Here is a 14,604-nt window from a genome sequence, read left to right on the forward strand (position 1 = left end):
GGAGTGTTTCTATATTCATCTTTTCAATTGCTGTAAGAAAATAGATTTCTTAGTTATCCCAAGTATGCATTTAGAGGGCAGATAATCCTCTGCATTTCTATGGCTAGATACTCGTATGCAGCTCTGGTATTTACAGAATTAGAAATACATCCTCTACTTTCTATTGCATTTAGGAAGACTTTTCTCAGGGCTGTTTTTCTTCTGTTCTTCTTGTTTTCAGGATCTGAAGACTGATACAACTAAGACACCGATCCTGCAAGTGCAAGGCTGAAGCAGAATGTTGTTGTATCAGTCACTGAGCACCTTGTCTTATCAGATTAATACATTTTCAAGGACTAACATATAATCCTTCCAGATTAATATGCTACAGTAACTATTTTTTAAACCCAAACAATTTTTAAACATTTTTTAACCCCAGCCAAAAGATCTGCTGAATTGTTGTCCAACCTGAATTTTTGAATTCTTTTATTCCTTGTAAGACAAAGGTGGCCAAGCTATTGTTCTTGCACTGTATGCATCTCGTTAGCAGTTTGGCTGTGGGAGAATAAACTGACTGCTACATCATTCTGGAACCCAGCTGTGTGCCCAGCCCCATCCTACTATGCAGAAAGGGCTTAGAAAAGCCCATCTCTCTCTTGCTTCTGAATCACTTCTACAGAATCCTCTGCATCACTTCTACAGAATCCTCTGCCTACACCTTTTTAAGGTATGTGGCACCTGTCTTACAGCTCTCAGACATACAAAGGTTTCATGTATAGCTAATGAATAGCCTTCCTGATTCTTGGCAGTACCTTAATTTCCTTGGTTCTGCACTGTCTCTTTCTTAATTTAAACCTTATAAGAGCCACGACTAAGGAAGACACAGCAATTATTTTATGTTGCAGAGACACCTTATAATAGTTAAGTACAGAAACTGAAGAAGGATATGTGGGTTACTGAGTGCAATTAACAGAATTAGTGTAAGAAAATGCTCTTACGAGAAACAGAGTATTATGGTTGTATTTAAAATGATCAGACATGAACAAGACTCTTTTCAAAAGCGCCTACATCTATTAATGTATAAACATATATCTATATATGCATTCATATATAAACACATACTATATATAGCACAGAAATAAACATACATCACTGATGAGATAGGAGCGAGCTATTATGAGCACATTATAACTTATTTTGCTTTCCTACAAAAAGTAAAAGATATCCTGAGACTTTTTAAGAAAACAAAAACTCTTTGCCTCTTGTAAAATACTAGACTGGGTTGAAAATTATGGTAGGTATTTCTTTTTTGAACATCAAGTAGCCACCCCACCCTACCTTCACTCAAACACAAACATCAGACTTTCTGTCATAACAAAGAGAAAGCCAAAACAAGAAGCATTTGCCCTCTGCTACTGGAGATAATGGCCAAAACATACACTTCCCCTTCCTACGACTAGTGAGGTAGCTGGTGAAGTGCCACCAGTCTTCAGCCCATAAACTGTAGAGTAGTTATAGTACAGAGCTCAATTTTAACAGTACCTCTGCTCATATTCAAATATTTCTCTTAAATGTGACCACTGAAAATGTAATCCAGATACTGTTATTATTCTCAGTGTTCTGGTTCTGTACTAAGGAGACAAAGTGAAAACCTTCCACAATTCATGTACATTTTCCCTGAGGCATGCTTTGCTGATATGGAAATACTATCAATCATGATTCAAACAGGTGTGTGTACATACATACAGCAGATTAATAGCATCTGTTCAAGTCAGTTCTGCAAATGAGAGGCACCATCCATGCAGCTGAAGCTTTGTCAAGCAAGGACAACAAAAGTCATTTAACAAGGGATATGAGAAGGCTTCTTTAAGCCAAATACCTTTGATTTTTTTTGACTTTGCCAAGCAGGGCTTTGTCCATTCTCGCTGTTACAAGAGTGACTGTTGATGCTTATATCATGATGTATATTTGACCAAAAGCTGAAATATATTTGTAATTCCAAGTTACACCAAACTTAAAACCCAGCGCCTCCTGCTTCCTGTAAATACTTCATGCATTACAATGCTTAACTGTACTTTTCCTCTGTTGTTGCAGACTGTCGAGGAACCTCCTTATATACTGCCCTATAACTGCAAAGACCTTAAACTACTCCTGCCATTTAGTCTCTCCCCAGAAACTTCTGAGCTCAGAAGCTGAGAGGGCAACGTGATTCATCATCTTGTTCTTCTTTTATGAATTATTAAGTATTTGTATAATGGAATAAGTATTGCAACAGCAACAACAACAGTGTTCTACCTATTAAGATCACAGACACCAACTGGAGTGGACTGAGGGTTTGTTTAATCACGTATTGGTTGGTGGCAGAGAATTCAGATGAATATACAATCCTCCTCTAATGCAGCATGTCTGCAGTTGATATACACATAAGAGAAAAGGAAGGATTTTCATCTTGACCTTAGTTGATATAAAACTTACATCCCATGGCATGCAGTTTATTAATCTTTGCACATCTGTGCTAGAAGGATAATATCTGCTTTTACTGAAATTACTAGTGACCCAGACTAAAATCTTTTGAGCAGATCTGGCCCTGAAAAAAATACACACTTCTCTTTACTTTCACTCAGACAATTGCCTCAGTGTTACCTTCTGTTTGATGCCCTGCATTTTATTGGTCAGTAATAGGGCATACAGTGTTAAAGAATTATCTTTTCTATCTGATTTGAGAAGTACTGTTTTTCACTTCTGGGGAGCAGCCAGCTGTTCTAAGACTCTGTCGCTGTAAAATACCACAATAAAATACACTTCATCTTCTGTTAAGATCAGCAAGAGCTAGCCTTCTGGCATTCCAAGTTATTCTTCAGCTCATCTAACCCTTATGGGATCATGAAATAGAGGACTGCTGTAAAGAGAGAGAGAAGACAGATAACTCTGATAAGATGACCCTGCTTTTTATTGTCACACTTCAGTGATGAATTTAACAGGCCAAACTGACAGTTTGCTACATGGATCTGGCACAAAAGGAGCTGGCTCCTTGGGAAGGACGGAGCTCAGCCATCTGTTTATGTCTATCTTCCTCCCAAGTGCTAGATGCCATTGGGTGGGCCAGTAGCCAGATCAGGAAGGAACTGTTACTATAACTGCCTTGCAGTATCAGGACCTCTGACTAAGGGCAGAAGAGGATGCAATTCCAAACTCCTCACAGGTGGACCATGATCTCCCACAGCAGTGTCTCAGTGGTGGCTCCACTGGCATCCACGAGAATAAAAAAGTTGGTTCCTGCAGGCAAAGTGTAAAATTCCTGGCAGCTGGGGCCCATGAACACAAGGAAAATGGACTTGACTTTCCTAGACACAGAATACAATGGCACTGCAGTGGAAGACAATGATTTTAAGAATACACCACTTAGTGGCTCTGATAACTTCTTTCAGCAGCTAGCTACTTTATGTGCACCATTTCATAATTATTACCAAAGTCCATATTAACCACACTGGTACTTTCATCCCCTGTCAGTTTGTTCTCTCTCAAAGGGCAAAAGAACATAGTTCATGGAAACGTGACTTCTGAAAGAGAACATCAACAGTGAGGCAACTAAGGCAAAAAATGGAACCAAAGGCAGACATGTTACAGGCTACATCAATGTGTTTCCATGTGTTACAAGAACTGAATGTCTTTTTGAAAGTCAGTTGGACACTCAGTCCCAAGCCAGTGCTTAAGTGCTTAGCTGCTGCCCTGTAATACCTTCCCAAGGCAGACCAGAAGATTGACAGCAGAAATAGGGACTATAGTGATAGGACAAGGGATAAAGGGTTTAAGCTTAAACAGAGGAGTTTTAGGTTGGATATAAGGAAGAAGTTCCTTACTTTCAAGGCCAGGTTGGATGAAGCCTTCGGTGGCATGGTTTCGTGTGAGGTGTCCCTGCCCATGGCAGGGGGTTGGAACTTGATGATCTTAAGGTTCTTTCCAACCCTAACTATTCTATGATTCTACTGCGAGAGTGGTTGAGCACTGGAAGAGGCTGCTCAAGGAAGCTGTGGCTATCCCATTCCTGGCAGTGTTCAAGGCCAGGCTGGATGGGACCTTGAGCAATCTGGTCCAGTGCAAGGTGTCCCTACCCATGGCAGGAAGACTGGAACTGGATGAGCTTAAGGTCCTTTTCAACCCAAACCATCCCGTGATTCTATATCCCCTCAGCAACCTGAGAAGCCAACAGTGAACTTTTCCACATAGACATCAGAGAGCTGAACACCCAGATACCTGTGTACTCTGAGGCCATCTCTACAAGTCGCACAAATGACCCAGATGGGGACTGGCCCATTGTGCCAAGACTGATTGCATCTGGAGTACCTTGCTGTAGAGGTGTGGTGCTGAGTAGGATAGTGCACACATTCTCAGTGACTGCTCTTTCCATGCGAGATTACCCAATGGTCTCAGGTTGAATACTGCAGATTGAGGCCATTGTCAGTCAAGAACTGTGTGGTTTTTTGAGCGTGTCTTCAAACCTCTTTTTGCACCCAGTATAACTACTATAAGAGAACAAATCCTACATATACATGCTGCTTTACTTATACACAAAAAGCCCAAATGCTGCTGAAAGGGTTCAAGACATTGTTAGAACCAATGAGCATGCCTAGCTTAAGGGGAATATTTTAGTGAAAAGCAGTAAAATGCATTTTCCCATTGTTAAAATCTATAGAAACACCTGAAGTGCTTATGTTCCTTGTCAGCATTATCAGATTAAAAGTTTTCTGTCATGACTAACTCAGAACTCTATGGAGGATATCACTAGTATCAAAATAGCATAAGAAACTTCAGGATGCATAATCAAGTATTTTTTAAAAATCTGTTAACAAAAATAGCAAGTTTCCATCAACCTCTTTTCCCAGTGACACTTACAGTTTTGGTATTTCTGTGCATGTATAAAGTTCATTTCCTATTGTATTTCCCATCTCACAAATCCTTTGGGAAAACCTAATTCATAAACAAACAATTCCCAGCCCAGATAACTAAATCTCCCTGCTGACCCCTTTCCATACAACCCAACAATAATAACAGAGACACAGTCCTTGCATTGCCATTCTCTTGTGTGTTTATGCTGTTTTAGCAATGATGTCATGGAAAGAAATTGACATGCTATTATTATTATTATGCTAAGGACTGCAGGGAAGAATTGGTATTCTTTAAGGTTTTATTTTTCCATTCAAAAACAAAAGTCTTTCCAGAGCTGTCTAACCATTCACTGTTACAAAAGGTCAAAATATTCCACCAGAAATCTTACAAAACATGATACTTGAAAAAATGTGTTTTAAAGCATTAACAGAACTAATCCATTTTGAATGATGGCTTTTATGAGCAATGTCACGAGGTTACACACTGTGGGCCTCAGTGGCCCCTGCACTGGAAGACAGTGACGGAGTGATTATAGTTGATTACAGTCTTTGGCATCCCATTCCCTCAGATAGGGTGGGGAAGCCTCTGCAAGAAGACTCATTCCCTTCTGTGCCCTTAGGACAATCACCCATAGAAACATGCATGGAGAGAAAAGCTGGACTCTGCCCTCTTCCTCTCCATGCTGGCCATGGATAGGACAAAACCAGCTCACAGTCATCTCCTGAGGTTGTTGGAAGCCTATGTGATTTCTCCGAGCACCGCATATTTCAGGGACAGGACATTAGCCACGCAGTCTGCATCCCCCAGAGCACTATGGCTGTTTGCCGACTTTTATTGAAAGTCAAATCTAGTCCTTGAACTGGTGTACAGAGTGGGGTTAAGAAATGAGAGCTCTTGAGATTTTGTAAGGATTGGTTCTCAGTTGGGGAGAGAAAGGAAAAGAAAGCCAGGGAGACCCATTTCAGGCATCAGCAGTTCACTAACATGAGAAAGAAAGCAACCTGGAGTGTGACACCAAGTGCCTATCAGAGAGGTAAATGATGAAGCTCAAGATTCATGAGGCAGCCTGGAGAAATTTCACCCATGGAGGTTTCTAAGAATCAAAAGGCAGCTAGCGATCCCAAACCTGAGAGAAATAGAGAACCAGTATGGGAGAAGAATGTGGCTATTTTTGCTCATTTTTGGAAGCCTAGCATTAGCTAGCTTTGAAACCTTCTACATTAGTGTGTTATATAGTGCACGGTTCTTCCATATAATTTTGGTATTTACACTTGTATGTCAGAAATGCAAATGTTTTCCAAAACAGTTCTCATTCTTTTGTCTTCTCTTTGTCACACTTAAGATTCACTTCCCAGCCCCTCTGTAAGCAACCCCATGAGACCAAATAAAAACATGGGAGACTAGGAATCCATTCTGCAGAGGAACCAATGAACCTGCATCCTCTGCAATCCAAAATTCTGTTGGACCTGAGAGACTTGTTAGATTTTTAAACTCATTTTTCTATTGCCAAGTATATAGAGACTGTTTGTCAAGGGTAAGGGTGAAAGAGTACCTTCCAAATTCCAAAGACAATACTCTGGGTTAGTGAAGTTAGCTTTATGTTCAAGAGAATGACAATATCAAATGTACATGACATACTTCACATGGATATCATGATGGAAAAAAGGAAACAAACTAATTCAGAGCATCTTAGGGTTCAATCTATCAGTATCTGTTAGACATTGCTGAGACTGGATTTACTGTGTAAGGCACAGATGAAAACTGTGCTGTGACACTACCCCCAAGTCACAACACATAACTTCATGTACTTGTGTGACCATGTCATGCTCAAAAGCTGTGTAGCTGCCATTTTCAATGGATATACACTTCAACTCTATACAATGCCTCTTAAGGCATGTATTAATTTTTTTCCATTACCTGGAGATTCAAAATCTCCAACAAGTCTCAGCTATTCTTACAAGACAGCTTCCTAAATTGCATTAGTGCCTCTGGGAGTCTGTGCCACTTAAAGCTCAGTGGTCATGTCGCCCACAGTGGAGTTGTTATGGAGACTGATGTCTTCCCAACAATTATATGGTATAATTAGTGTTGGATGCTACAAAGTAACTATCAAGCTGTCTCCATGGAAACTACCCAAATACCTATACTTTTAGGGTTTCAGTAACTGGTCTTTTTTCTAGACCCTTGAGATGCAGTTAAGAGCACACTGATTGCCTTATCTGCTTGCCAAGCTGAGCTAAGAAACCCATTTTCTTTCCCAAGTTATCAATATATTGTCCCCATGGTGACTCACAGGAATCAAGACTAAATGTACATATTTCATACAGTGATGACCAACCACAAACTGATAAGGATTTTTAACCATTTTTAATTATCTTTACGCATGTGTGTGCACATTCACATGCATAAGAGTACACAAGGTGTGTAGATGGAAGAAGCTCACTTCTACTCTTATGAACTCCCCCTTCTTGGCATAATTGGAAGCTTCAGGGTCATGGAAACTCCCTCTCTGAGATGCACTTCAAACCACAGTAGTGCCACAGAGAGCACCTACCAGCAGAGTCCACCCAGGTCTAGCACACAGTTTACCCTCTCCCCCAGGGGTTGAGCTTGCAGCTGCAGTTTTTCCAGGTCGGGTGAGCTGTCTTGAGACAGCCTTGCACACAGTGCAGGATCTTTGCTGAATGAAAACACAGTGTTTATGGAACTCCAGTGGGAGTTTATGACATTTCTGCATAAAGCTTTATGAGGTTCAAGCCAAGAAAGCAATGTGATTTTTCAGCCAAGAATCTCACTGTCACTTTTGCCTGAGCACAGCACAGCAGCATGCGAAGATGACGCCACTTCAAGTCTACAGTATAACCGAGTGAGCAAGTGCCAGATAACCAAACACATTCTTATTCTGGTTATGATATACAAATTTGAAACAGATTTTTTAAAATCCAGAACCCTTTCCCATCAGGGCAGAGGTGAACAAGGAGAGCCATTTGCTCCAGAAGATACCAATGGCAGGACTCATTTTAGAGTAGCACTTATTTCTGCAAGTAAATAACTCTCAGCAGAACTAATGAGCTGACATTCTGGACTAAAACATTTTATAGTACTTACATGCTAAGCAGCAGTGACAGAGGAATTAAGAGGTATACAAATGGGAGCACATGCTTTAGCAGAAGCTTTAAGACTGCAAAAATGTGTAAAAACATACATTTCTCTTGCTTGGTTTGCCCCTGGAATTAAAGCAGATAAAATTCTCATGTGAACTGCTATCTGTGAAGAGAGATGCAGTGAGTATAACCAGGCTAGGAGCGCCCCAGAAGACTCATAGTTGTGGCCTCTCCCTTTTATGAGAAGCAGGAAAAAGATAATTTCCGCTTTAATAGAAACCATCAGTACTTTTCCAGTCTTTAAGAGGGGTATCATCCATTTTTTGTGCTGACATGAAGATGGATCTAGTCTACCCATACTCTTCAAAACACCGTGGGGACCAAAGAAGCAGATACACAGACACAAAATACAAAATCAAAGACTACTGGAGGCATTCTGAATAGCCATTATATATTTTGGGAGAAGACTAAAACCGCTGGGGTGTAAGTGCAGGTGGCTACAGTTGGGTACATGGGACCCGTGGATAAGATACTCTTTCACATGCTTGTGCAAAATTACTTTCACAGTATCTGGCAGCCATTATTAAATATAGGGTGACCTGGGGCAAACTCTTCTAAAGTTAACAAACAAAGGAACAAAGCAGCTGTCAGGAGATGCTTTTATGTATCAGGGAGCCTTCAACACTGTTCGGATACACTGCAGGTTACATAAAAGTACAAGGGATGGTCATATATAAGAGTTGCATGTTCCTGATCACATTAACCTGAATTTTCTCCCAGCCATAAGAAAAACCGTGTAAAACTCAATGAAACTTGGTTTCAGTTATCCAACTTCATTTCTTCAGCTAAGAGAGGACGAAGGAGAGAATACAGTATCCGCTGACCTTCTTAGTTATTCTTTCTTTTCATAACAAGCTACCTCAATAGGTTTGTATTGAAAACAAGACGAATTCCCTACTACAAAGTTTATTGGGATAACACTAAACATGATACAGGAATATTAATCCATAAGTAACTAGTATGTTGCTGAAGAAAAATTATGAAATACCCTTTTTTCCCTTCTATTCATGATTTAAAGTATTTCTGCTGTTTAACTTCCAGAGACCCTAACAAGTTTCATCACCAGATACAGATTGGCAGTCTTAATCTAAACAAATTCCCTGACAGCACTGTTAGAACTCATTAGCATTCTCACCAGATGCTTCTATCCGTATATATGAGCATCTCCAGTGTTTCTTTCTAGTACATGACCCATGATACTAGCATAGCTTTCAAATTAAAACAAGAAATCTCAGCACAGCTTCAAATTCTTGCTCTTCTGGGGATTAAATATGTGCTATGACAAAGTATTCCATATTTCTTGGGCTTCTTAAAAGCACTTTTTGTTGTTGTTTTAGAGATCACTTTAGTGATTTTCTGGCAATTCTCATGAATCTATACAGTTATGACTACCACACACAATATCTGCTTTCACAGCAAAAGTGCAGAGAGCATTTGTCACTATAAATATCATGCAGGACTATATACACAGATGAAACCTGTGTTTTGTCTGCCTCTGCACAAAGCAAAGCTTTGACATGAAAGCTGTCAGAAATCATTACAGGGAAGAATTAAATACCTCATACATTGATTAAGTTGCCACAGCCCAAGTATCATAAAAGCAAGTTACAACCCAGCTCCAGTTTTTAAGTGAATGAAAAATTAGAGGGCAGGAAGGCCAAATATGTGGGCTTCAGAAAGAATGTCTTCTTCAATCTGCAAAGCAGGCCCGATCAGATCTCATGCTTAGTTTATTGGTCTATTGGCACTTAACAAGAATGAAGTGGTGGCAACAATCTCAGCCCCAGCTCATCAGTCACATAGGTACAAAGCATGCAAATGGAAAACGGATTTTCTAATTCTCTGCACCTCCCCAGAGGCCTGCACTGCTGTCTGAGGACTACAGCATTCTCCCTTCTTGGCTCATTTGCAAGATAAACATATTCTGGCCTCAAATGCTGCTCCTTTCCAACTGCTGGTGAAAACTCCAGTCAGTCTGAGATATTAAGAGAATGATCTAGGGCACTACTCAATCCAAGAAAAATGCTCATGTGGGAACGCAAAGCCATTGTTGTGACCAGAGGTTTTTTTTCCACTGGATCTCATTCTGCAAGTCCAGATTCAAATACTTTCTATCTTTATTCTTTATCCACATTAACTTCCTTCCTTTTTTTAAAAGGGAGTCACAGACTTGGATTCAAACAGACTGTTAAAGTGCTAGTTAAATACTGCTTTTCTGCACGTATGTTGATTTAAGATGTGACTGAGACAGCCCTCATACCCTGGCAACGTTGAGCTGGATTAGTATGTAGTTTTAACACTTCCGAACACCTGCAGAAAGCAGCATTACTGATCAGATAGATAGGACTCTTCTATAACTAGTCTGTACAAAGATTTATAGCTCCCTACAGTTACAAGATAGCTTGTGACAATTTTGCAGGAGCTGGTAGATCAGCCCCACACCCTTGCAGGCAAGCTCCAGTTCTGCTCCTGCTCTCTGCCTAGCCACATCTGTCTCTGCAGTCTTTTGATTCCTCTTCTAAAACTGATCTACAGTGTTTCAGAATTTTTCAAGAATTTGCTGACTTCTAACCCCAAATCAGCTGCATTTCAGCACTCGGAGGAACAGTTCCTCTGTGCTCCTCATGCTGCCTCAGATGGGTGTGACTGAGACCTAAAATCATTCTTATAGCAAGCTTTAAAACACTGGTGAAAGACATCAGGGAAACTGCTTGTTCTGCTAAAATTATAAGTGCTCCAGAGGGATCCCATGTCCTTATTACTTATTCCCCTCTTCGAACTCAAGACAAGACATACAGTTTGAACACTGGGTTAGAAGCAACAACAGGAAAAGACCTAATTTGTCCTGTTCAAAAAAACCTTCTCAAGCACGATAATTAACCACACACATTAACAAACACAGGCTTTCAAGGCTGAAGAACAGATTAAATTATCACAGTGGCACAGGGACAAATTTTTAGTTGCTATAAAGGCACATAATTTCATTGACAGCAGCGGCTAGAACAAACTTTGTCTAACTTATGTCGAGAGTTGGCCAAAACCGTTCAAATCTAGAAACTTTGGGAAAGCTTTGATCCAGTCCAGACTTTGTGGCTCTGATCCACTTCACCTGGGAAGGACCAAATCCGCTTATAATATATTTCACAACACATCTTTGCTGGCATTTTTTTCAGACAGGTCATGAATACCACATGTAGAACCATTTCTCCTCATGCACAACATCTACCAGCAGAGCCAGCTATTCCCATCTCCAACCCAGAATGCTAAAAAGGAAAAACAAAATAAATGCAAAAGCAAGCTCTAGATCAGTTGACTTGCTACCAAGAAGCAAGAAGAAAGCTATGGAACTAAAATCTGCACAGTCAGAATGCTTGGAAGAAATTCAAACTAGTGAGAAAATCTATGGGACTTGTATAGTGTGGAACAGCTTGCAAAGTACAAAACAAGCCCCATCATTCTCTTCTTGTTATCCCCAGGAAAACCAAACATTCATTCCATTCCAGTTTCTAAACAAGCATATTATTATGCAATCCTACTTTCTTTTTTTTCCTGGTAGGGTAAGAGCTTCACTGCAATAAAAAAGCTATGATCACAAACTACATAGGAAGGTTGTGGCTTTCAGATGACCTAGCCGAGAGTGGTGAAACTAGGTAAAATTTAACCAGAGAAAAGGAGTAACAGTAACCAGGAAAAAGGAGTCTGACAAGCTCTTCTGACTGCCTTTACCACTGGTAATTTAACAAATCACCTGTTAATAACTGAAACCTAGGTACAGCCAGACCCCAAATCCACAGATCACAGGATAATTCCTGGTTGGCTGAGGGCTTGGTCCAGTTGGGTCTTGAAAACCTTTGAAGACAGAAGCCTCCCTGGGCAACCTCTGCCCTCCCTGACTTGTCAACAGGGTGAAGAAGCTTTTCCTTACGCCCAGTTTGAACCTCTCATTACAGCTTATGCTTGTTATCTTACACACCCCCTCCCACACGGCACTGTGAATAGCCTGGATCTGTCTTCTTGGTAATTTCTCCATAGCTACTGGGTGGCTGTTGTTTTGTTGGGTGCTCCCAAAACTGTCTCTCTTCCAGACCGAACAAGCCTGGTCTGGCAGCCACTCCTCATAAGGCAAATGCTTCAGCCCCCTGACTTTCTTGGCAGCCCTCTGATGAATTTGCTTCAGTTTATTCATCTCTTCCCTGTATTGAGGTGCCTAAAACGAGGCTCCCTACTCCAGATGTGGTCTAACAAGTGCTGAGTAGAGGGGCATGATTACTTCCATGAATTTACTGCCTGTGTACTGCCTATGCAGTACAACTAAAGCAAACTTAGTACAACCCAGGATGCTTTTGGCCTTCTTAGCTGCCAGGGCACACTGCTGGCTCATGTTTGGCTTGCTGTCTACCAAAATCCCCAATCTTTTCTGCAGAACTGTTTCTCAGTCATCCAAGCCTGTATTATTGCCCTTCCTTCCCATGTACAGGGCTTCACATCTGTCCATTTTGATTTTGGTTTCTGTTGGTCCATTCCTCCAGCCTGTCCAGGTCCCTCTAAAAGGCAGCCCTCTCCTTCAGCACTATTGACTGGTCCTCCCAGTTTGGTGTCCCTTCCAAATGTGAGTACACTCTATCACCTCCGATTCTTCAATGAAGATGTTAAACAAGACATGTTGGAGGACAGATCCCTGTGCTACTCTAATTGTCACAAGCCTCCAATTAGAGTAGGAATCATTAACCTATACCTTCTGAGCCTGATCATCCAACCACATTTTTTACCCATCTAATTGTTTATAACAGTCTAATTTGGATACAAGATCATTGTGAGAGATGCTGTCAAAAGCCTTGTAAATGTCAAGGCAAATGACATCCACCACTCTCCTCTGCAATGGTAACAATGAGAGTTCTGGTACTGAACTTCTGGGAAGTAGTTTTAATTCTTGGCTCTGGGAAGACACGCTGGAAGCAATGGCTGGTGCACACACTCTCAGAAGGAGTATTCTCCAAAACACCTTTGGAAAGTAGGAAAGTATAGATTTGTATTATTGCAATTCAGTAGGCCAGAACCTCAGCTGCAGTAACCAGCCCAGTTCCATTAAACTTCAGTCTATGCACAGTAGTTCATCTCAGCTAACAATCCTGGCTTATTATGTTTGTTACCTCAAGTCTACTTGTAGGTTGCACAGACAGACACTAGGAGTGACAAACAGGAATAGCAACAGAGATGCAGAAATTCCTCAGCTCTCCTGGGAGAAGCACAGATCCACTGTGTTCCTGTGACAGTCTTTCTCTTACCTTTGCAAGGAAACTCCATGCTGCATATTGCCCTGAGGTTGTGCTGCTTTTTAGCTTCACTGTGTGCAACATCAGAAAGAATCCCAACAGACCACTGCAAGGGATGGGGAAAGCTTGTTAATAATGTCTCTTGATTTCAACTAAGCAACATTTCACAGGCATCTTGGTTTTCCTAATGCAGAACTGCAGTGTTAAATCCATTTGGAGAAAGCAAGCTGGTGGACAAAGAGCTTACATGATGTCCAGTACACGCCAGGTTTTGTTCAGTCAGTGACTAGAGTCAGAGTAAAGTAAGTCTGACGCTCTTATGGCTGGTCTCTAATGCACTTGCATAATCAGAAAAGTAGAGATTATTGGAAACATGAGGTGAAATATTAACTTCAGGCATTGAAATGGCTCTGAATAAAGGCAACGCTAATTTCAACAGGAGCCACACATGTCTGGCAACTAACTCACTTCAACCTCCGCAGAGCCTTGAACTGAAAAAAACAACCACTGGAAAGTTTCTGCCTGAAGCTTTCAAGCTGTCTAAACTTCATGAAGCCTAACTCCAATTAGGAAGTCAAATACATCTCTACTGTATAACAAATAGACAGATGAGTCAGTAGTGCTGGTAAAAGAATACCCCAAAGCTCTCTGCTGATGACTGAGGGAATTTTGATTCTCAAGACATATAGGACAGTAGTCCTCAATGCTCCTGAAGCCAAGACTACTCTCAAGGAAAATGCTCCACATCTCACTGGACCTCACAGAGATTATAAGATCTGGCTCTGGATTTCATTTCACTTGTGATATACAACCCACTGTTTGTGAACCAGTGAAAAAGCGTAAACCAGCAAGCAGGGAATAAAAAAAGGACTTTAAATATGCAAGGCACAAATTACTGTGTGCCTGGTTGAGAGGAATGGGATTACAAAATACTGTGGGAAGCTGCATGAGAAAGGAGATAGGATCAACCCAGCATACAGGTGGTGGGGTAAAAATGCCTTGGTATTCGAAGAGGCTACGCTGTTCTGGAGATTCACTCAATGCAGTTGGTCCCCTCTCTGCAACAGCAGGAAGGGTTGAAGACCCTCGTGTCAGAAGTTCCATGCTGGGCTCCAGCACCTCAGCCAAGTGCTGTTTCCTGCTCAGTACCTGTGGCAGATTTGCATCTCAACCACATCAGTAGAGTAGGGTAAGATAACTGCCCTGGAGTAAGAGGTATTAGGGTTTCTTACACCAAGCCATGATGTGAAACCCCAAAGGACTACCCACTGCGCCTGAAGCCCAGGAAGCAAATGCTGCTT

General features: G+C 41.1%; 1 protein-coding gene across 10 annotated transcripts in view; it reads right to left on the reverse strand.

The window, feature by feature from the left end:
- Positions 1 to 14,604, reverse strand: part of TMEM241 (transmembrane protein 241) — a 56,540-nt gene that overhangs the window by 12,721 nt on the left and 29,215 nt on the right. For 7 of the 10 annotated variants that reach the window (XR_008970693.1, XR_008970695.1, XR_008970696.1 and 4 more), the window contains exon 13: positions 13,316 to 13,409. Coding sequence is in view for 3 of the 10 variants with exons in the window: in XM_057397625.1 (XP_057253608.1) it covers positions 13,316 to 13,409 (94 nt within the window). In the remaining 7 variants the exon portion in view is untranslated. Of the gene's footprint in view, positions 1 to 11,256; positions 11,294 to 13,315; positions 13,410 to 14,604 lie in introns of all 10 variants that reach the window. The other 3 variants (XR_008970697.1, XR_008970699.1, XR_008970698.1) reach the window with 1 other exon arrangement.

Source organism: Pezoporus wallicus, unplaced genomic scaffold, assembly GCF_028554395.1.
Source record: "Pezoporus wallicus isolate ANWC-B61680 ecotype Strahan unplaced genomic scaffold, APGP_CSIRO_Pwel_v1 contig_227, whole genome shotgun sequence".
Classification (NCBI taxonomy): Eukaryota; Metazoa; Chordata; class Aves; order Psittaciformes; family Psittacidae; genus Pezoporus; species Pezoporus wallicus.